Source organism: Melospiza melodia, unplaced genomic scaffold (genome assembly GCF_035770615.1).
Source record: "Melospiza melodia melodia isolate bMelMel2 unplaced genomic scaffold, bMelMel2.pri scaffold_18, whole genome shotgun sequence".
NCBI classification, from domain to species: domain Eukaryota; kingdom Metazoa; phylum Chordata; class Aves; order Passeriformes; family Passerellidae; genus Melospiza; species Melospiza melodia.
Window position 1 is genome coordinate 18,398,056 of NW_026948525.1, and position 23,237 is coordinate 18,421,292.

Below are 23,237 nucleotides of genomic sequence, written 5' to 3' on the forward strand. Positions count from 1 at the left end.
AATACAGGAAGAACCACAGGTCCACTCATAGGGGTGTACTCCCTCTCCCTTGCTGGAGGATGTTGGGCTCTGACACTGGGGCCTCTGGTTTGCACTGGTGCCACATGGGATGTATCCTTGCTCATCTCCTTCCTCATCTTCTCTCTGGATTTTTCCTGTTCATCCTTGAGACTCGACCACAGCAGAGACATGAGTGTGCGTCAGGCCATGGACAATGGTCTCATCATTCTTGAGTTTGCTTGCTACAGAACTCACTGTCTCTTGGTTATCCACAAAATGCATTGTTCCCATGAAGCTGCAGTATACACGTGGCCCCTGCTGTGCACGGCTCCACCAAATTTGTACTGTGCACCTGACCTTGTCAGGGTCATTATTTTGTCCATCCCTTGCAAAAAGTATCTCCAATACTGCAATTTGTTTTAGTGTTGGAGGTCAGAATTTTTCCTTTATTTTTTCTTGGGCAGCACCCAGCCCTCTGCCCCCTTCAGAGCCTGGCCCCAGTGGCTGCTGGCTGCTTCATAGGGCTGTGTGGCCAGGGGAGGCCAGTGCTGGCCACAGGGAGAGCCCGCTCAAGGGGTGAGACTTCACCAGCTGCACCCTCCTGGCACTCGCCAGCTGGCAGAGGGCAGGAGCAGAGCAGCCGAGCACCTGTGCCAGGCCCTGCTGTGCCAGGACAGCCCACAGGAGTCCCTGCAAGAGGCAGCCATCAGGTTCATGGGTGAGTCCCGAGCCCGGGCTCTCTGCCCGCTCCACCCCACTCCTCCTGCCTCACCTTTCCACACCCTACCCAATCTCTGTCTGCCCAGCCCTGTCCAATCGTAATGTCTTCTGCCCTGTTCTGCTCCACCCAACCCAGCTTTGCCCTACATTGCTGTGCTCTGCCTTACACTGCTGCACCCAACACAGCCCCACCCTGCCCCACCCTGTCCCGCCCTGCTGCAGCTTGGCCCTATCGCTGCTTTGGGGTCCCTGCACAAATCACCAACAGGATGGGACTGCTGGGGAATGCATCTCAAGCTGTTTTATCTCCAGCATCAATCTCATTACATGGTTATGACAATGGGAAGATGCCAGCAGCTCACATCCCTGGCAGCAGACAAAGAACTTCATGTTACAACTTAGTTTAAAAGTTTTTGACCAATCACACAAAGCAAAAGCATATTGACAGTACTTCTATCCAACCACTGTAAGCACATGTACCTTCAGTCAAACAATGCTCGCTTATTTTGAATATGGTATTATGGTATGATATGGTATATCATGCTGGTAAACATGAAAATACAATCCTCAGGGCTCTATTATTAAGCTTAGAACTTCCTAGTATCTCACTAGATATACTTTTCTGTAGCTTAAGGAGGTATGCTAGTCAAGCATTAATACACAGATCATTGTTCTATTTGTCATTACTTTTCTACTTCTTATAAAAACTTTCTCCTGACAAATTTAAGGCTACTGCTTAACTCTAATTGAACTTCTGCTCAATCTGAGGCCTGCCTTTTTTAGAATTCCAAAAACCCTCTGATTTTAAGAATTCCCACAGGCCCCAGCACCTGCTGCCCCGGCAGCGCCAGCCGGGCCCGGCGCCGTGGAGCCCCGCCTGGCCTGGGCATTGCTGCTGCCGCCCTTTGGCAGCCGTGCCTTTGGGCAGCAGCGTGCGGCAAGGGCCGGGCTGAGCCCTGCCGGGCCAGCAGCCCGTGTGGCCACAGCGCCAGCAGTGCCGCTGGCAGGGAGCTGTGCCGCTGGGGCCATGAGAGGCTCTGTGTTCACAGGGATGGCCGGGCGGCATATGAGGGGGCAGCAGCAAGAGTTGCAGCTGATCTGCACCTGTGAGTGAGGGCAGCGGGCTGACAGCAGGGACTGCCAGGGGGAGCTGCAAGCCCTGCCCCGGCTGCGGAGGGCTCTGCTCCAGTGGGCAGAGCACACTGAGATTTCAGGACCATGCAGGTCATTTGTGGCCAGCAGCTTCGTGCTGATCCCCTTGCTCCCTGCTCCCTCCTGGCCATGGCAAGAGTCGGCTGGGATGGCCCTTGCAGGGGGCTCTTCCTCGGCTCCCTGCAGCTCCAGCTTCTGATCGTGCCTCTGTTCCTGGGTTGACTATATGATGCTTTTATCCTCAGTTGTCTCATTCTGTTTATGTTGAATAATAAGTTTTGTACCTTTAAGGACCTTTGTACCCAGGACACCTCTGTTCCTCTCTCTCGCAGCCCAGGAAGACAAAATGAATGACATCAGCCTTGCCGTCGGAAGCCTGGCAATTCAAACACTGTGCATCCTCAGGTCAGGAGAGCGGGCTCCCATCTCCAGGTTCCAGTGGCTCCAAAATCACCTGCACAGGGCATGGAAGACAATGCCTCGTCTGTCACGGCTCAGCTGCCTGCTCTGCCAGAGCTCAGTGGAGAGCTGATCCCAGAAGCATTTTTCACTGGGGCCACCTGAGTCAGGTGGAATTTTCTTTTTCTTCAAGAATTTTCCTTTACTTGTTTTTTTTTTCTTTTACCATGTAAATATAGACTATGTTAAAATACACAGACTCCCAGGATCTTTCTTTTGCGCTCCAGGGTCCTCAGGGCATAGGAGAGGAGGGGGAAAAGGGTGCTTGCACTCAGCCAGCTGCCCAGGTGTGCAGTGCTGCAGGGAAAATGGCCAGAAGCCCCTTGGCCTGTGGTGGTTCTGGTGAAGCCTTTGTGCTGCCAGCAGAGCGGCTGGGCAGGGGCCGGAACTGCAGGGATCCCTGTGAGAGCGGTGCCTGGAGATGGCCACAAGCCCTGTGCCAGGCAGGAAGCGCCATCCATGTCCTCCTGCCCGTGTGCTGCTGGCTGCCTTGCTGAGGGCTCCCAGGTGCCTCTGGATGGGGCTGCTCTGGAGCTGCTGTGGGGCTGCGGCGCTGCTGCCGGGCAGCTTGGCCGGGCTGGGGCAGCCCCTGAGGGGCTGGGGCGCTGGCAAGCCCTGAGCAATGGGCTGTCAAACGCCAAAAGCAGCTGCCCGGCAGCTGCCTTGATCCTGACAGAGTTGACTTGCAAGACGGATCCTGGGCACTCAGAAACTAACAGCATCGGTGTTGTTGGAAACCCAAATGCAGAGAAATGTCAGACCTTTGGTCTTGTCAGCAAAGCTTAGAATTAAACACAGGATTTGATCGGAGACCTTGGAAAGGGCTCCCAAACTTTGGTGCTAGAAGCGAGAATGCACATTTCTAGTTTATAGCAGCGACACGGGGAGGAAAGTTTAAGTGGAGGAAAGTTTAGAGTTTTAGAGTTCAAGATCTAGGAAAAAATCAAAGTAGTTACAATAGTAAACAAGAAGTTTAGGATGCAGTGCTGTAGGTTTGTGATTCATAGCATGATTGGCTAAGGAGGCTTACACTGTAGCAGGATGTGAGAACCCAGGAAATTCCTCTGGCTGCCCTGCAAGACTCGAGACCCGTTCAGAAGGCTCAGAGACCTTGGCACAAAGCCCAAGACCCCTGTGCCTTTGATTTAGCCCTTGGAAAAAACAATTACCAACCTTGTATGAAGAATGACAAGCCACAAAAGTTTAAGTAGAATGATAGTGAATTTATCCCTGAGTGGAAAAATAGATTTTGAGGGTTTTTAGAATGGGGCTTCAGGGGGCAAGATGGAGGAATCTGGGCATGCCCAGCCTTTCTCCTTCTTCTTCTTGGCCTCCTTCTTTGGCTGTGATGTTGGCACTTTTAGATTGGTTTAGAGTAAAAGCTCACTGTCTAACGTAGATGATAGGTATTGAAAAGTAATTGTAAATATTGTACAGGTAGTTTTTAGTATAAAAAGATAACACCGCCCCGGGGCAGGCAGAGTGCCTTATACTGTCTTGCTGAGCGGACCCCAGCAGGTCAGGAGAAAGGATTTTATGGTTAACATACAATAAACAACCTTGAGACTGAGAAATGAAGAGCTCTGACTCCTTCTTCGACCACCAGGCTGGGAATAGAGACTTTCTTATTTATCTCAGGGTCACTCTGACCAGCTAGAGACCCCGAGAGCATGAGTCCGTAAGACGAAATGTTGAAGGATTGGGTCCAAAACATAAATATCCTTGTTGGCCATGTCTTCTTGGCCAAGAAATCCTTCAAAGCTCTTGTAACTACAAGTCTTGTGGCCCTGTGAGCCATGCGGTGGAGATGTGAGCCCAACTCACCCTTCCTGCCTATGCAGAAGAGAAGAAAAAGCAATGGCATCATTGAAAAAACTCAGAGGTCCACTATCTAGCTCATTCCAAACTCCTTCAAATTGCCAAAAGTGTGATTTAGCTACAAATAGATGACAAGGACTCTTAGTGCTGGCTCTTTGACTCCAGAGCAGCTGCTTTAGAATCTTTCACATAACCCTGTGTAGTTATATGCCAGAAATGTATCATTTGAAGAAACTTTCCCAGCTGACTTGAATGAAGGCTTGTTTGAAGGGTATTTGAGGAGAAAGGCTCCCAGCAGAGGTCTGGGCTTTGGCCTAGCTGTGTCCCCTGCTGATTGTGAAGTGTGCCATCAGCTGCATGGCTATCTGGGCTAAAAATATCATCGAGTCACTTGGACTTGCTCTTTATGGCCTATAAAAGCTGGACCCACTTTCGGGGCAAATTTGGAGACTTCATCTATGGGTGGATGAACCACCTAGGATTTTCCCAGTTGTCGCAGACATGTTTTTTTGAAATATTTTTCTTTAGGATTTTTTCCCTTTTGAGGAGCTGAGGCCTCAGAAACAGAATGCAAACAATGGTTATCTGCTGCTGTGGAATACAACAGGTGGATCTGTTACTGGTCCTCTGTAGATGTTTGGATTTATTGACCAGTCCCGGCAGAGCTGGCTCTTCCTCTCTGTCTGAGCCAACTGCCTTTGTTATTCAGTATTTTCAATTCTTAGCTTAGCTAGCTTCTGAGGAAACCTTTCCTTCTATTTCTTTTTAGTATAGTTATAATGTAATATATATATCATAAAATAATAAATCAAGCCTTCTGAACATGGAGTTTACATTCTCATCTCTCCCTTCACCTGAAAACCCCTGTGACCACTGTCACAGATGGTAACCCTTGAGTGAATGAGGAAGAAATTCATCAAATGGTGAGACCACCAGAGGAGCATTGCTACATTTGGGTAAAACCCGGGTATGTGGTATTGATGGTCACCTCACAAGTGACCACAGAAGTGGATTCTAGCCAGGAGCTGAAGAACTGAGGATCCTGATTTGACAGAGTTCACAGCAAGGCTGACCACAAAAAGAACCTTTTTGAAAAGCCTCCGGGAAGATGTTCGGACAGCCTAGAAGGACCAAGAAGTTTGCCAGAGCATGCTGGACACTGTCACAACGTACTGTTAGCTTTTCCCTTCCTGATGATGCTGCCATTCACAGATTGTGGCTGCACATGTGGGGGACCTCTCCCACAGAGGCAGATGTTCATTTCTCCCCCTCAGAGGGGAAACTTATTCCCCTCTGGCAAAAATGGGATGAAGAGGATGGAATTCTCCTGTTGGAGAGGCATTTCTATGAGTTTTTTTGATGGGCAAAGTTCTTTGGGTTTTTCACGAATGTGCTCTATGCCCTTGATATGTTTGTATGGGAATGCATGGAATCAATTTTCCAAGCCGTTTTGAACTGTGGATTCGGGTATCGCCACATTTATCCAGTGTTCAGGGCACTCTTCCCGGTTTTGAAACAGAGAGCGGCTGCCTTTCCCTGGATTACCAACTGCAGGAGGCAAGCCCCATTTCCCCCAATTCCCATGGGAGAAGATCCTTTGGGGGAAGCCGATCTTCTGCTTTCCAGCCCCCCTGACTCATAGCAGGGGGGTGAAGTCTTGCCTGTAGCTGAAGAAGTGTTTTTCCCTGTGTTTTCGGAGCATGCTCAGACGGAGCCGCTTTTGCCCCCGCCCCTGTTGCTCTCAGAGGGGGTTTGAGTGGGCTGAGCCACCCCTGGAAGCTCTGCAGGCACCACCCCGGCCGGCCTCTTGGACCCTGCCCTGCTCAGACCTGGGGGCGGCATCTGTGCTCGAGGTCCCACCTCCTGAGTTTGCGGGTCTGCCCCAACCCTCCCCGTGGGTGCGGGTGCTTCCCCACGTGGTCCCTCCGGCGGCCGTCGCTCCAGTAAAGTCTGTGGGCGCGGCAGCCCCGCCTGCACCTGCAAGCTCAGAAACACTGCTTCCCACTGCTGCACCAGTGTTGCTAGGCAACAGCAATCCAGTGCCGCTCCCGCCGCTTCACGCCTCTGCACTGGTGTTGCTAGACAACAGCGATCAGGCGCAGCTTCCGCCACCTCCCGTGGCTAAAAGTGTTTCTAGGTGACGCACTCAGTGACAATGGCGGTCGCCGCCAGCATGTGTCCGAGGCTGCGCCACTTGCGGATACGCCAAGAGCCGATGCCGTGTGGGTCCCCGCAGCTCTGCTCGTGGTGGCCCCGCCTTCGCCCGCAGCACCAATGCCGGAGGTTGCAGTTGAGACCAGCGACCCAGTACTGCCACCGCCACTCCTCCCCACGCCATCTGCTGTGACTGCACTCTCTCTGGCCTTGCTGTCCCCACCAGCCGCCCTGGGAGTTCTGCCACCTTCAGGGACTCCATCCTCCGTGTCTGCGTCAGAGGCTGCCCTGGAACCGGTGGATTGTTCAAGCTCAGACCGTCCCGGGCTGTTTGCCCTTGCGACAGCGGCTTCAGCGGCCGGCCTCTCCTTCCGTGGAGGAGGCATGGCTCAACAGCTGAGTGCGGGTGCAGCCCGGCTGCCTTCTTTAAAGCTCAGTGTTCTTGGCAGGTTGGGGGTGTTTGGTCGGTTGTTTCCCCTTGGGTGTGCGAATCTCCCTGCCATCCCTCACATGCCCCAGTGGCAAGGGGGAGGTGGGTCCTGAAAGTTCTGCCTTTAGTCCCCAGCCCAGATGGGGTGGGGGTGGTACTGGGAGGCAGATGGGAGGAACACCTGTTGCATTTTCATTGCAGAGGCAGAGGGAATGGCAGAAAGCCATCATCGCTTGTTTGCTGTAGGGAACAAACATTCCCAGACCCAAGCTGGAGATTCTTGGGACAGCTTCTGTCCCCCCATCTATTGCCGGTATGCATAGGTGATTTTGGGGGATGGAAGTGTTTGGTCACTTGTTCTGCCATTGCACTGGCAGTGTGGTACCGGGCTGTGACAACACAGAGCCCACAAGGTGGGCTGGGCCTGGGCTGTTTGGTTCGGTTCCCTGGGCCAGGGCCTCTGCCCGGCTGGCTGTTGGGTTTGGGGGCTTTGCTTCCCCCATCAGGACCCGGACCACTGTTCTTTGGCCAGGGCCCCCTCAGGGCCTCTCAGGCTCCTCTCTGCTGCTGCTGCTTTTTCCAGTAAAAAAAAAAAAAAAGGAGTTGAAAGAGCTAGTAGCAGCTCAAAAGCATTGAAGAGCCAAAACTTACAAGTAGTTCAATAAAGGGGTGTGGCCAAGGCATTCAAGAAATTTTCTCGAAATTGTTTTTAACTGTCAATGGATTCTTGAAAATCATTGATTATTTTTCTTTAGCAATTTGTTATTTCAGGATTCTGCAAGCCTATTTCAGGACCAAAAGAGACTTTCAGAAATGTCAAAGAGGAACATCTTCAGTCCATGGACTTTCTCCTGAAACTCACCTCTTTGGAGTTGAAGCAATGAATTTCTTTGCATTGTTTTTGCATTTTCTTATATTGTAAGATTGTTTTAGTGATATGATAGAATTTTATGTTCTACAAGTCAAGAATTTCCCTGATCATTCCACATCAGCACTTGATTGAGGTTTTTCATTGGCAACAGATAACCCATCAAGTGTTTGTTCTTTCCTCTGCATGGGTACAGCATACGAAATTACAAACACTTTTCTTTTTAATTTAACTAAAAAAAAAAGGGTGATATGTCACAGACATCTTTTATGAAAAATCTTTTCCTTAGGATTTTTCCTCCTGAGAAGCTAAGAGGCCTCAGGAACAAAATGTAAACAATGGTTATCTGCTGCTGTGGAATGCAACAGGTGGATCTTTGATTAGCCCATGTTGGTTGTTTCTAATTAATGGCCAATCACAGTGAGCTGGCTCAGACAGAGAGTTCGAGCCACAAGCTTTGGTTATCATTCTTTGCTATTCTATTCTTAGCTAGCCTTCTGATGAAATCCTTTCTTCTATTCTTTTAGTATAGTTTTAATATAATATATATAATAAAATAATAAATCAAGCCTTCTGAAACATGGAGTCAGATCCTTGTCTCTTCCCTCGTCCTAAGACCCCTGTGAACACGGTCACAGTGACAGGCTGCCAGGGAGACAGGGTGACCGGAGCTCTGCCACCCCCCCATCCCGGGCACAGGCAAACCGGGGGCATTTCCGCGGCACCCCTGTCACGCTTCCCCTCCCCCCTGCCGACCCCCCCTTTGTGACTCTCTCAGCATGGGGGACTTGGTGGCACTGCAGCACCCTTCTCTGTGCCATCCCTGAGATGGCACCTGTGCTTTTTCTCACTGCCACCCACCAATTCGTCACCAGTGCCCCAAAACAGGGGGTGGCCCACATCCTATGGTGGGGGAGAAGGGACAACAACAGTTTTGGGGTCTCCCTCACCACTTCCACCCCCCAAGGATGCTGTGCGACTCTGCACCCCCCAGCTCCTCCTCCTCCTTCACCTATGCCCCAGGAGGTGATGCCACTGCTCCCACTGGGGGACACACCAGTGACACTGAGGGGACAATGTGGGTCACCTCTCCAAGGGACTGTAGGGTCACAGTGGGCTCCTGGAGTCCCCATTATGTGACAGCTGGGGGGACTGGGATGCTGTGGTGACAATTTTGGGGGTGGGTGCGCATTTTTGGGTCTCCAGGGTGGGCTCCAAATCCCCTGTTGTCACCACAAAGTCATCTCTCCAGACCTTGCCTCAGTTTCCCTCTTGCTCTGCAGGGACCATGCAGAGCTGATGTTCTGGAATTGGGTTTATGTTGGGGGATTTTGGGTTGGGGGCTACTGGGATGGGCTGGTGGGACAGTGCGCCAGGGTATGGCCAGGCTGGTGGTCATCTGGGGTCGGGGCTGGCCAGGCTGGTGGTCTGCAGGGCCAGGGGCTGTCCAGACCAGTGTCCAGCTGAGATCCATTGTCCCGTGTCCATCTGGACCAGGGTCCAACCTCTCCTGCCCCCATCCATCCCATACTCTCCGGCCAGGGCCACTCCTCACTGCAGAGTGGACAAGACCCTCAGTCAGTGCCCAAATGAACCCAAACCTCATCCCAGAAACCCCACCAGGCCACCCAAACTGAGCCCCAGTGCCACTGGTGTCCCCTGGAAGCCAGGCCAGCTCTGGAATTCCTGGAAAAGGAGATCCACAGTCCTGGGCTGGGGACTCAAGGGCATCCAGGATAGCGAGCACTGAGTCCATGTGGCATGGGGGGACAGTTAGGAACACATCTGGGGACATGCCTGGGTGGACGGGGGTGGGGGGTGAAGGGAGTGTAGGGGTGGGGAGAGGGTTGGAGGGCAGAATGCACCCAAAACTTCACCAAGTCAAAGGGGAGGATGCTCAAAACTAGGGGAGGGAAGGATAAAAGAGAGGGAAAGGACCCAAAAAGGGGGAAAAGGACCCCAAATAGGGGAAGAGTGACCCAAAACAGGGGGAGGACCCAAATGACAGGGAAAGGATCCAAAACAGGGAGGAAAAGACACAAAATAGGGAGAAGGGATGCAAAAGACAGGGAAAGGATCCAAAACAGGGAGAAACATCTCAAAGTGGGGGAAGGACACAACATCAGAGGACAAAGGGTGTCATGGGCATGAAGCTCTTCCTGCACTTGTAGGACTGCCCTTAGTGGTGGCTCCGTTGGTGTCTGGTAAGGGTAGACCTCTGTGAGAAGCTCTTGCCACACTCAGAACACTCATAGGGCCTCTCCCCGGTCTGGATGCACCAGTGGCTGATGAGAGCAGCGTTCTGCTTGAAGCCCTTCCTGCAGTCAGTGCAGCGGAAGGGCCTCTCATCTGTGTGAAGCTGCTACTGCAGGAGGAGAAAGTAGCTGGTCTGAAATATCTTCTTGCATTTAACACATTCATAGGGCCTCTCCCAAGTGTGGATCCTCTGGTGGCCAATCAGGTGGGACTTTGACATGAAGCTCTTCCCACACTGCCCACATCTGAAGGACCTCTCCCCAGTGTGGCTTTGCTGGTGGACAATGAGTTCAGACCTCAACCTCAAGCTCTTCCCACACTGCCCACATTTGTAGGGCCATTCCAGCCCTGTGTGGACTTGCATGTGGCAGGTCAGGTGCCTTATCCTTCGTGATAACAGGGGGCCCATTCTGCTCCTGACCCATCTACCAGCCCAGGAGGACAGCTGTCCTGAGGACAAGTCGTCTTCCCACTAAAGACTGAGGCAAAGAAGGTGCTAAGCACCTCTGCCTTCTCCTCATTTGCAGTTACTAAGTTTTCTCCCTCATTCAATAGAGAACAAAGTTTGATCTTACTCTTCTTTTTGCCCTTAATATATTTATAAAAACATTTTTTATTATCCTTTACAGAAGTTGCCAAATTAAGTTTGAACTGAATTTTGGTCTCCCTAATTTTTTTCTTATGCGCCCTAGCAACCCCCTTAAATATTTTATGAGACCTCACCCTCCTTCCAATGATGATACATCCTCTTTTTATTCCTAAGTCTCTTCAAAACCTCCTTGCCCATCCTGGCTGGATGTTTGCCTTGTTGACTCATCTTTTGACACACAGGGTTGGTTGGACAGTTGGTTCCTGTGCCCTCAAGATCTCTGTTTTGAAGCACATCCAGCTTTCCTGGACTCCTTTCTTTTCAAGGACTATTTTCCAAGGAACTCTCTGAATAAGTCTCCTAAACAGGCCAAAGTCTTTCCTTGGGAAGCACAATGTGAAAGTCTTATTGATGTTTATCCTGATTTCACCAAATATTGAGAATTCTATAATTTCATGATCACTGTTCCCCAAGCGGCCTCCAACCACCTCATCTCCGCCCAGCCCATCTCTATTCTCAAAGAACAGGTCGAACATGGTCCCTCTCCTGCTGGGCTCATTTCCAGCTGTGACAAAACGTTGTCCTCCCAACATTCTAAAAGCTTGGAGACCGCTGTTGAGTTTTACTGCTCCAGCGGCTTGTTCAGCCTTCAGCTCTTCAGTTCAGGAATTCAGTGTCCCAGGGCTCATTAACATCCTGAGCACCTTAACAAGCTAAGCCTCTAGGAATAATTTGATTTCAATTTCCAAATAATTTGTGGTTAATTTGACAGATTTCGGAAGTGTATTCAAACTGAATGTATTCTATTTAAAAGAGAGTGAGAAAAGATTTTTTATGTCCTGTTTAGATTTCTTTTTCCCGTTAATTCAATTATATATGCAATCTTCAATTGACACTGAATCCAAGTACCTCCTCATGCAGTTTGAATAGATGTGGAAATCAAGACCCTTCATGGCTGACAATCAATCAGACTCTGTCCCTACCCCCACCCCACCATTTCCCCCACCCAAGCCCTGGCACTCAGAGCAGCCTTGTGCAAATCTGAGCTCCCTCCAGCCCAGGCTGCACCTGCAGCTTTCAGCTCCTTGGCTCCAACTCCCACTTGCTTTCCTTGGAGAAGGAGCTGCCCGAGACACAGAGGGATGTTCATTTATTGTCAGCCAACAAAGCCAAGGCAAGGCACAGCTCCATCAAATGTAAAAGTCATTCTCCCTGGCCTTGCCCTGCCCCTGATCCCAACAGCCTATCCTGTTTCCTTCATCCCTGCATTGCCAAGGACTTTCTGGGACAAGGGAGCTCTGGTCTGGATGTGGAGGGAGATGCAAGTGCCACCACTGCATTGGGAACAACAACTCATCAGGTTTCTCCTTTGGGGATCAGGAACTGGTGAGACTCGGAGGCACAGAAAGTTTCTCTTCATGGCCAACAGACCACAGCTGAACAGGACACAATTTAATAACAATCACGCTCTTCCCTGAGCTATGCGCTATGTCTCAGCAGTGTCTGATTAGTCCACCATCCACAAGTGATTTCCATACTAAAATTACTTTCAGACAAACATAGTTCTATGATAGATACAAACACAATTAAGTTCTTGTATCAGGATTCTTGTCCTGGAGTGGGGGCAAAACAGCTCCAACAATTCCTGATTTGAAAAGCTGTCTGTGGTGGATGGAGAAGGGAGGTAAGGCTGCTCTTGGTGTTGAGGAAATTCTGAAAGCAGTCTGACTCATTTCATCTCCCCCTGTCCTGGCTGATCTCCCCTCTTTCCCCTTCCACCCATTGGCTTTTGTCTCCCACCAGGCCCCAGGGAAGAGCCTGGCTCTGTGTTCTCCATCCCCTCCTGGCTGGCACTGCCAGGCTGGCATGAGGAGCCCCTCAGCCTTCCCTGCTCGGGGCTGGACAAGCCCAGCTCCCTCAGCCTCTGCTCACAGCCCAGGGGCTCCAGCCCCACCTTGGAGGCCGTTCCCAGACCCTGCTCCAACTGCCAGACATCTTTCCTGCCCTGGGCAACCAAAACCAGGCCACAGTGACCTGGATAATCCATGTCCTTGATGTCCTGGTCACACAGCCCTGGCCCCTTGTCCCCATATCAGGCTCTGGGGTGGATCCTGTGGAACATCCTTTGGTGGAGGCTGTGGCTCCAGGTGGGCCGGGGGGATCCCGGGGGACAGGGACCCTGCTGGGCATGAACAGCATTGGAGTTGTTGGGAGAAACTGTGAGGGGGAGCTGGGGCAGAGTGACCAACCCAGTGACCTGACACAGCCCTGCTGGGATGTCACACAGCCCCTGTGTGATGTCACAGCCTGCTCTGTGAGGTCACAGCCCATTCTCCAATGTCACCGAGCTGGTCTCTGATGTCACAGCCAACTCTGTGATATCATAGTCTGCTCTGGGATGTCAGACCTCTTCCCTGTGATGTCACATCTGGCTCTGTTATGTCACAGAGGCAGTCTATCTTGTCATAGCTCCTCAATGACTCCACATAACCACTCTGTGATGTCACACAGCCCACAGCCATCCTCATGTTACCAGAAGATAAATTGTCTGCACCAGCTGAGCTGACACAAGGACATTATTCTCCAAAACCCCAGGCCTATGGAAAGCACACAATGCCCATTGTGTGAAAAGGGGAACTGGAAGTTCAGCAGCCTCAGTGTCCTGCCATCTTAGCCAGGCCCACGGGAACACTGGGGTCCACGAGCACCAGAGACCACCAGGGAGACCCCCAGGACAGGAGAATGCATGGGTAAAGGGGAGGGGAAATATGTTAATGATTTTGGGGAAATGATTATCATATGTATGTTTAGTCCAGGACAGTCAATGAATTTGTGAGCAAAATACAGAAAATAAACAGAAACTTTCCTGTACTCAGTACACACAGCTTTGGGAGGATCTATCCCCTGTGCATCCCCCTGAATAAAGAATGCTGCTTCTCTATGCTACATTGGTGTTAAGCAGTTTTCTGTTTTACTGAATTTTTGGTAACGCTCCCACTGCCAAGGAAAGTCTCCCACTGTTCACAAACAGAGAAGGGCTGGTGGCAGATGTGGGGCTCGGAAGCTGCCTGGGGCACAGTGACCATGAAATAATAAAGTTTTCCATGTTCTGTGAGAGAAGGAGGGGCAGCAACAAAATTTCTGCACTTTAATTAGGAAGGGCAGGTTTGGCCTATTAAGGATGCAGATTTGGGGAATACCAAAGAAGGTACAGATTTTTTTTTTTAAAGAAACAGCCCTTAAAAACAAAGGGGTCCAGGAAGGATGGACACATTTCAACAAAGTAATCTTAAGGGGGAAGGAGCAGCCTGTCCCAATGTGGCAAAAGATGAGCTAGTGAGGAAAATGACTGGCCTGGCTGTCCATGGATCTTTGGTATGAACTTAAGGGGAAAAAAGAGGATGCATCATTTTGAAAAGACAAACAGGCAACTAAAAAGTATTTAAGGATGTTGTTAGGTTATGCAGAAAGAAAAGGAAAGAGGTGAAAGCTCAAGTAGAGCTTAATCTGGCCACTTCTGTGGAAAATAATAGGAAATGTTTCTATAAATAAAGTAGTAGCAAAACACCAGATAAAGAGAACCTCTACTCTTTATTTGGATGCAGTGGAGAATAGAGTAACTAAAGAAAAGGATGAACTGTTTAACATCTTGTCTGTCTCAATGTTCAATATTAGAACAGGTTGTCCTCAGGACAAGTGTTCTCCTGAGCTGGTAGATGGGCGCAGGGAGCAGAACAGCCCCCTGGAATCCAGGAGGAAGCAGTTGCTGACCTGCTGAGCCACTCAGATGCTCACAGGTGAATGGGATCGGATGGGATCGATCCCAGGGGGATGAGGGAGCTGGTGGATGAGCTCCCCAAGCTGCTCTCCATCATTTACCATCAGTGCTGGCTCAGCAGGGAGGTTCCAGAGGACTGGAGGTGCCAGTGTGAGCCCATCTCCAAGAAGGGCTGGAAGGAGGAGATTGGGAACTCCAGGCCTGTCAGCCTGACCTGGGTGCCTGGCAAGGTTATGGAACAGATCACCTTGAGTGCCATCCCAGGGCATCCACAGGATGGCCGAGGGATCAGAGACAGCCAGCATGGATTTAGGGTAGGCAGGTCCTGCCTGACCAACCTGGTCTCCTTTTATGACCAGGTGACCTGCCTATGGATGTGGGAAAGGCTGTGGATGTTGTGTGCCTGGAATTCAGCAAAGCCTTTGACTCTGTCTCTGACAGCATTCCCTGGAAAAGCTGCAGCCCACGGCTTGGGCAGGTTCCCTCCTTGCTGGGAGATTTAAGAGCTGGCTGGAGGCTGGGCCCAGAGAGTGGTGGGGATGGTGCTGCACCCAGCTGATGTCCAGGCACTGGTGGTGTCCCCCAGGGATCTGTGTTGGGCCCAGTCCTGTTTAATATCTCCACTGATGATCTGGGTGACGGGATCAAGTCCACCATTCACAAATTACAGATGGCACCAAGATGGGTGTGAGTGTGGATTCTGTGGGAGTATAGGAGGGCTTTGCACAGTGACCTGGACAGGTGGATCCAGGGGACAAATTCAATAAAATCAGGTTTAACAAGACCAAGTGCCGGGTCCTGCACTTTTGCCACAACAACCCCTGCAGTGCTACAGGCTGGGGAAAGAGTGGCTGGACAGCAGCCAGGCAGAAAGGGACCTGCAGGGACTGATGGACAGCAGGTTGGACATGAGTGTGCCCAGGTGGGCAAGAAGGCCAATGGCTCCTGGCCTGGATCAGGGATGGTGTGGCCAGCAGGAGCAGAGCTGCTGTGCCAACATTGATCTGCCCCCAGCTCTGCACACAGACATTGCTGCTGCAACTCCAGAGTAGGGAACATAAGGGCATCTCTGGAAAAAAACTTGGCTGGGAGATCCATTAGTTCCTTTAAAGCCACCAAGAGTGCAGCCCCTCATTGACACAGTCTCTGGCCACAGGGAAGGTAGAGACACAAAATGAGAAATGGCAAAAACAATGACATTTCTTTGTGGACAATATGAAAAACTAAAAGAAAGGAAAAAGAACAAACCACAACCAAAGCAACAAGAAGTATGAAAGATGTCTTTTAATACAAGTGATTGGCAGAAATTGACCAGCATTTTAATGTCCCTGAAACCATCCAGTCATCAGTCTCCACACTGCAGCCTTGAGCTCCTGGTTCCTCAGGCTGTAGATGAGGGGGTTCAGGACTGGAGGCACCACCGAGTACAGAACTGACAGGGCCAGATCCAGGGATGGGGAGGACATGGAGGGGGGCTTCAGGTAGGCAAACACTGCCATGCTGACGAACAGAGAGACCACGGCCAGGTGAGGGAGGCAGGTGGAAAAGGCTTTGTGCCGTCCCTGCTCAGAGGGGATCCTCAGCACAGCCCTGAATATCTGCACATAAGAGAAAACAATGAACACAAAACAACCAAATTCCAAACAGATTGAAAACCCAAGGAGCCCAAATTCCCTGAGGTTTGAGTGTGAACAGGTGAGCTTGAGGATCTGGGGTACCTCACAGAAGAATTGGCCCAGGGCATTGCCATGGCACAGGGGCAGGGAAAATATAGTGGCCGTGTGCATGACAGCAGTGAGAAAGGCACTGGCCCAGGCAGCTGCTGCCATGTGGGCACAAGCTCTGATGCCCAGGAGGGTCTCATAGTGCAGGGGTTTGCAGATGGATACGTAGCAGTCGTAGCACATAAAGGTCAGGAGGTAATACTCTGATCCAAGAAAGAAGAAAACCAGAAAGACCTGAGCAGCACATCCAGTGTAGGAGATGTTCCTGGTGCCCCAGAGGGAATTGTGCATGGCTTTGGGGACAGTGGTGCAGATGCAGCCCAGGTCAGTGAGGGCCAGGTTGAGCAGGAAGAAGAACATGGGCGTGTGCAGGTGGTGGCCGCAGGCTACAGCGCTGATGATGAGGCCGTTGCCCAGGAGGGCAGCCAGGGAGATGCCCAGCAAGAGGCAGAAGTGCAGGAGCTGCAGCTGCCGCGTGTCTGCCAATGCCAGCAGGAGGAAGTGGCTGATGGAGCTGCTGTTGGACATTTCCCGTGCCTTGGCTTGGGGATCTGTAAAAAAAGTAATCAGGGAATAATTGGGTTTGGAGTGGACTTTAAATATTCCAGCACAGTCTGGGGGCAATTTCCCCCCACTGCCTGCCCGGGGCTCTGCTGCCTGGAGCTGTCCCTGCCAGCAGCTGCTTCCCTGTGCCCAGGGCTGGGCCCTGCCAGTGCTGCCAGAGCCCAGCCCGGCCCTGGGGGCTCAGCTCTGCCCTGCAGACCCCTGCCAGCTCAGGCACTGCCCAGGGGCAGCTCTGGCTCTGCAGGCTCTGATGGCAACATCAGAGCAACCCTGAGGACGCTGGATAAACGAGACTGATGCAGCTTCTAAGGGGTCCTGTGCTGATTTCTGTCACTGCCTCGTTGAGCAACATCTGAGAAAAATTTTTTTCTCATGCTGGACTGACAGATGAATATCTGTTTGCAATTTCCCATCAAGGCCACCCAGACCAGTAGTTTAAAAAAGCAGGATTTTCCCTTTTATGCTGCTCCTGCCTTGCTCCGCTCCCTGTATAAACTACTTGGAAATGTTCTGCAGTTAAATGCCATGCTGGGAGCAGTCCTGAACAATGCAGCATCCTCACCACACCATGAGAGCCCTCCCAAGCCTTAGCAGCTGTCTCTGTTAACCCAGATCTTGTCCCCCAGTGCTGGGAGCAGCTGCCAGGGCTGTCTGAGAGCTGTCCCTGGCAGGCAGCAGAGTCCCTGCCCCAGCACAGCGCCCTGGGCTGCAGGACCCTGCTCTGCAGGACAGCCCTGGGCACCCCTGGCTGCTCTGCACAAGACAAAAGCAGAGAATGTACTCACAGAGTTTGTAGGCATTGGGATGTTCCAGCTTTAGGAGATCACTCCGGCAGCTGCAGCTGCATTGTCCTGCAGCCAGAGGTTCCTGTGCCAAGGGCTGGCAGTGATTGTGCCCCAGGCACTTCTCAGCACCTTCCCAGCCCTGACTGATTGAAGCTCTCTGTGCTTCTGTGCCTCTCTGCTGTGCCCGGGCTGGCTGCAGGCAGTGCCCCAGCCCTGCTGGGCTGGCAGAAGAGGTGATCATCAAGAGAAATGTGCTTTTGAAGCTTTGCTTGATTACCAGGAGTTGCCTCTGTGCCAGGAGCCCAGCCCAGCTCAACAGCACAGACACAGTACAAGGACTTTAATGAGCCTCTGGGGCTTTGTGCTCAGGCCCTGACCATCAGTCCCTGAGAGGGAGCTGAAGAAACCTCTCCAGAATTCCAAGGCAGAATCAAACTCCAAAGTTTCTTGGACTTTTAATGGGTCCCACTGAGGAACACAACTGAGAAAGTGTCCCCAGGCCCCAGGCAGAGCAGAGAACTGGAGGCAGTGATGACAGGTGGGGACAAAGAGAAGCCAAGCCTTGGTGCCCTGGGGCACAGCAGCATGGTCTGTGCCACCAAGGGCTGGGAGAAGAAACCTTCTTCTGAGGCACTGGGGCCTCCTGGCACAGCCCCAGCCAGGCTGGGCACTGTCAGCCCCTTGTCCTGCCCTCAGCATCCCCCATTAGCCCACATCCCAGTGGCCTCAAGGATCTGCTGTAAGGAGTCCCTGGGGAGCCTTGCTCAGGAATGGCCCTGTGGGGACTCCTTAATGCTCCCTGCAGGGACCGCAGGTGTTTCAAAGGACTTTGGGTTTGGCTTTTGCCTTGGAGTCTCTGAGAGGTCTGTGCAACCATGGCCTCCAATTATCTGCTTTAATTAGTCCCTGGAGAGGCTTTGTCAGTAACAACACTCAGTGGGGCTCATTAATGCCTCAAGGTACTTCAGTTATTTCAAGGTACTTGGCATTTCCCTTCTGATACAGACTCTGTGAAGTGTTTGTGCAGTCATGGCCCCAGTTATCCGCTTTAACGTGTCCCTTGAGAGCTTTGTACAGACACTCAGTGAGGCTCATTAATACCTTGAGATACTCAAGGTTTTTAAGGTACTTTATGGATTTAAGGATAGTTTTAAGTACTTTTAAGAATTTTCCTTTCCACACCGAGTCTCTGAGAAGTTTTTGTGCCATCCTGGTCTCCAATTCTCTCTTTCAAGAAGTCCATGAGGAGCCTGTGTTGGGTATCTTCCCCCTTTCTCTTTTACAACAAAGATGGAACTGAAAGAATTTTTAAGACTTTCTGAAAGCATCCAAACAAACATGGGACAATCACAATACAACAACAACCACTAAGAGAATTAATAATCCTGTTTTAGCTAGACATCATCCAACCCTTCAGTTCCTTGTATTGGAAGAGTTTTTTGAACTAGTCTTTGTTTTCCACTTGAAGCTTCTTGAACTCTTCATTCAGTACTTGAATGCTCTTGTGGATTGACTCACTGTGGCTGCAGAGGTTCATGCATCACATGCCCTCAGAGTCTACTCGGCCATGCCCATGTGCCCAGAGTAAAAACTCTATCACTGTTCTGCAAGGTGGCATGTCTGATGGTCTCTATGTCTGAGAGCTGGCCACTCAATGTGTGGGATGTAGCACAGTTTTGCTTACTTAAGAGGCACCCAGGATGGTCTAATTGTCCTAAAGCTTTTGCTGCAGCCACCCAAGGTAGTCCAAATTGAGGGTGCTGCCATCTGATACCTGGATTGGAGCTTGCAATGCCATCTCTTTGATATCATCCAATACTTCTCTGGGGATGCCTGCTGCTTGATCAGCTGGTAGGCTGTGTTGTCTTTCTCCAGCTAGATGGTTGATTGTCAATTCCACCCTTGCATCATTATTAACATAGTATGCTATTAATTCATTAAGTAAACACTTCCATCCCCCTTCCCCCAGGGTGTATTCTGTAGGTGATAGCAAAATGGTCATAATATATTTTAAATCAGGGAGTTAGGGCATGTGCTGTAAACATGGCTGTCATTAGCCCTTTAAAACAAAGTAAGTCCTTCCTATGCTCTTTAGCTGCTTGTGAAGATCCTTGATTTCCCCATAAACCAGTGGCTGAGACCTGGGATTCTGCCCCCTTCCTTCATAACATATGGGTGCAACGAGGAGTTTCCTAACTATTTCCCAGTCTCCTTCCTTAATTAGATGGTGGACTTCTAGGGTGGAGTTCTGGAGGCATGGCCCAGGGTGAAGGTGGAATAATTGGCAGTGGGGGCATGACCCACAGTCGAGGCGGTAGAGTCTAGAGGTTCGTTCTGGGTGGAAGAGAATGTTGTGATAGCAGGAAGTGGAGGAGCCAAGATGGCAGGAGGGTGGTCAGGCCACATTCAGGCTCCTTCCATCTCGAGTCTCCAGGTCACAGTGCTCCAAGAGGGTGTGTTCATCACCATCTTGGAGCATGGTGGAAGGTCCAAGAAATGCAGGTTTGAGAGGAGGTCCTGAGTTAGGAGTTACCAATGGATTGAGTTTTCGACACACCGCTTGCTGGTGAAGGGTCTCAAGAATAGTGTGGGAGATGGGGAGTATGTGGGGTGCAATGGGGTCCCTTTAGATTGAAAGGTTGTACAATTTACCTCCCACTGAGTCCCAAAATTTGGTAGTATATAGATTTTTTTCAGCAGGGGCATCTGGAAAAATTTTAATGATCCACCTCACAATTGATTTTAATTTGCTCTTTGTAAATATTTTGTCATGATCAGTGAGAATTAACAAAGCATCCATATATGCTCCTTTCTACTTTGGACATCTGGCTGCCCATTTTTCTTTTTATCCGCCTTAGGGGGAACAGCCACTGAACACTCCAATTTCATAATGGGATGTGGGCTCATACTATAAAAACACAGCGGCAAAATGGGCAATAAATGTCTTGCATTTCCACAAACCCACCTGCAATCCTTCGCCGGTTAAACCATCATTGTCCCTGCAGATCCTGGCCAAGGTCCCTCGAAGCAATGATGAATCTGCCAGGCTGGCACAATCCAAAATTACAGGGGACACTGGCCTACCCACCAGTTAACCCCAGCTGACATGATTCAATGTCAGGGTCCCTGTTGGGTGCCAAAAGTCACAATGAGGGTGACTGTGACAAATCTTCTGGTTCCCCAACTTCAGGGCAATGGTGGTGAAAATGAAAAGGACCAGATGCTGGGGAAGATGAAACAGGAAAGCCTTATAAATATGATCACCTGGCAAAAGATTTTGAGAATATGGAAACTATAAGTGAGATTGAAATGAAAGCAAGCTTTGAGACACCAAGCCTTAGTTACTGAACAAATGGAAAACAATGGTATGGCTTGCTGAAAGTAATCTTCTTTTGATGAAACAATACCCTCTGCTTGCAGACAGGTCCAAGGGTCAGAGCAGACCCTACTAGCTTGGCAGAGGGGGTCCATAGAGTAGTTTTTAGGATTTAAAATGTAACACAGTATGGTAATGTAATGATTCTTATAGGCTGTATGTAAATGCTTAAAGATTTGTATCTTGTACTAGATTGGTTAGTGAAAATTAGAATATGCAGCACAAAAGAAGATTTATTGTATTGTAATGGGAACTCCCCTCCTCTTTTGAGTATCCATTTTTGGCACCTCTTTCAAGCTCCTTCTTATGGGCCTGCTCCGAGCTGTGGCTGGCAGCTCCAAACAAGGCCCCTGCACTCACACCCATTGCAATAAACCACAAGTTCCAAGACCTGACTTCAGAGATCTCTTGCCTCTGTCCGTCCCAACTGTCCTACACTCCGATGCTTCTACAAGCAGGATCAATGGAGTTGCCCAAAAAAACCTTTAATAACAGGGTGAAAAACAATAAACGTGGAGAAGTCAAGCACAGTACAAGGGGTGAGATCCAAAGATCTGAGATAAAGGCGAAGCAACAATATATACACTTGGGGGTAGAACACTCTAGAACAAAAATCATAGACGGGAAACAAGTAACCAATAGGGGAGGAGAACTTTGACAACTTAGCATAACAACACTAACGGCATATGAGGGAAAACTCAAACTCACCCTAAGTTAAACGAATTATTCCCAGGGCTTGAAACTTGCGCCCAGGTCTTCCGGGGTAAAATCTATCTGACTCTGAGTTACAGCTGGGCTAACTCCCACACCACTGCTTTGCTCTGGCCCCTTGGCACCATGTGGCCCAACAGAGCCACAATGATGTCCTTGGTTCCACGAGGCCCCACAGTGTCACAATGGTCCCTTGGATCCATGGTGCTCTGCAGTGTCACAATGGCCCCTTCATTTCACAAGGCTCCCAAATGTCACGTTGGTCTCCATAGGAAGGATACCATGGAGCCCCCATGTTTCAGGAGCTGATGAACAGCAACCACCAGAGGTCAAGGCAAGCCTGATCTGTCTGTTCTGGCAGGTTTGCTTGGAGCAACCCTTGGATATTCAGAATTATGAAAGTGGAGTCCTAATTTCAGACATTTGTGGCAGGAGAAGGATGATTTTTCCTATATAAAGCAAAGCACAGAGTCTTTTCCAGTTGATAGTGGAGCCCTGGGAAAAGTTAAAGATAGAATCTAAAATGTTAAGCTTTGTGTTTTCCCAGATCAACTGCATCTGCGTAAGCAGTATGATAAATTACGGAATTGTTAGATGGGATGATTGTTTTGTAATTAAATATAAATATTATATAGCCATAAGAAGAATAATGAGAAACTATGTTGGAAATTCAGAGGGGGGCTGAGCTTAGCTGAAATCTATGTATACAATAGAACAATATAAGTTTAACAATTAACATGAAAGTTATATAACGATAGAGTATAAAACATGATCATTTTGGATGTATGGTCGGAATCAGATTTGGGTAATACCCCAATTCCCAGAGCTCTTAAATAAAAAGCACCGCATATAATCCCTACGTGATTATGTGTTTTTGAACGCTAACACAGGGCTTGGTACATAGGTGAGTTCTGGCACTCAGGAGTTAAAGACCAGCCAGACCTGTCTGTCCTGGCAGCTTTTGTCCAGCAGCAATCCTTGGATACACAGAAATTTGGAAGTGGAATCCAAATTTTGGCCATGGATACCTGGAAAAAATGGACAGTTCTTTTCCATACAAAGGAAAGCCCAGAGCCTCGGTGTTTCAGGGGCAGATGGGAGTGGCCTTCCACATTCCAAGGTCAGCCAGACTGTTCAGGTGACCGCTGGGAGACCAAGGCAGCCATATCTGTTTCATGTTCCCTTGCCTCCGCATGGCCCTGCAGTGTCACAATGGCTCCTTGCTTCCATGAGGCCTTGCAGTTCCACAATGGTTCTCTGCTTCCATGATGCCCTCAGGTGTCATAATGGCCCCTTGATTACAAAAGTCCTTAAGCATCTTAATGGTCTTCAGGTTTCCACACGGACCCACAGTGCCATAATGGGCTTTGAGTTCCATGAAGTCCCGCGGTGTCCAATGATCCCTTGGTTCCATTGGGGCCAGTAGTGCAACAATTCCCTTGGTTCCACAAGTTTCCATAGTGTTACAATGGCCCCTTCCTTCCATGAGGCCCTGCAGGGTCACAATGTTCCTTTGGTTCCATGGGGCCCCACAGTGTCACAATGGTCTCTGTGATTCTATGGGGCCTTGCAATGTCACAGTGCTCTCCATGGATCCACGGTGCCCTGCAGGATCACAATGGCCCTTTGGCTCCATGAGGCCCTGAAATGCAGCAATGGCCTCTTGGTTCCACAAAGCCCTGCTGCTTCACACTGGCCCCTTGGGACCGTGCGGCCCAACTGGGCCACACATTCTTGGTTCAGAGTGAGACAGAGTAAAGATTCATTCCGAATTAGGTGAAGTGTCTAAGAAAGGTGAAAAGTCTGTGAGGCCAAAGCTGAAGGAAAAACTCGCATGCCGAGACAGCAAGGAG

At 50.2% G+C, this 23,237-nt stretch overlaps 1 protein-coding gene across 1 annotated transcript; it reads right to left on the bottom strand.

The window, feature by feature from the left end:
- Positions 1-15,543: 15,543 nt before the first annotated feature.
- On the bottom strand, positions 15,544-16,476 carry LOC134433475 (olfactory receptor 14J1-like). The gene has a single exon (XM_063182329.1). It carries the CDS (start codon positions 16,474-16,476, stop codon positions 15,544-15,546), a length of 933 nt encoding a protein of 310 aa, XP_063038399.1.
- Positions 16,477-23,237: the final 6,761 nt, after the last annotated feature.

Excerpts from the sequence above, each read along its gene's own strand:
- LOC134433475 (XM_063182329.1), bottom strand. The coding sequence starts at position 16,476 with ATGTCCAACAGCAGCTCCATCAGCCACTTCCTCCTGCTGGCATTGGCA.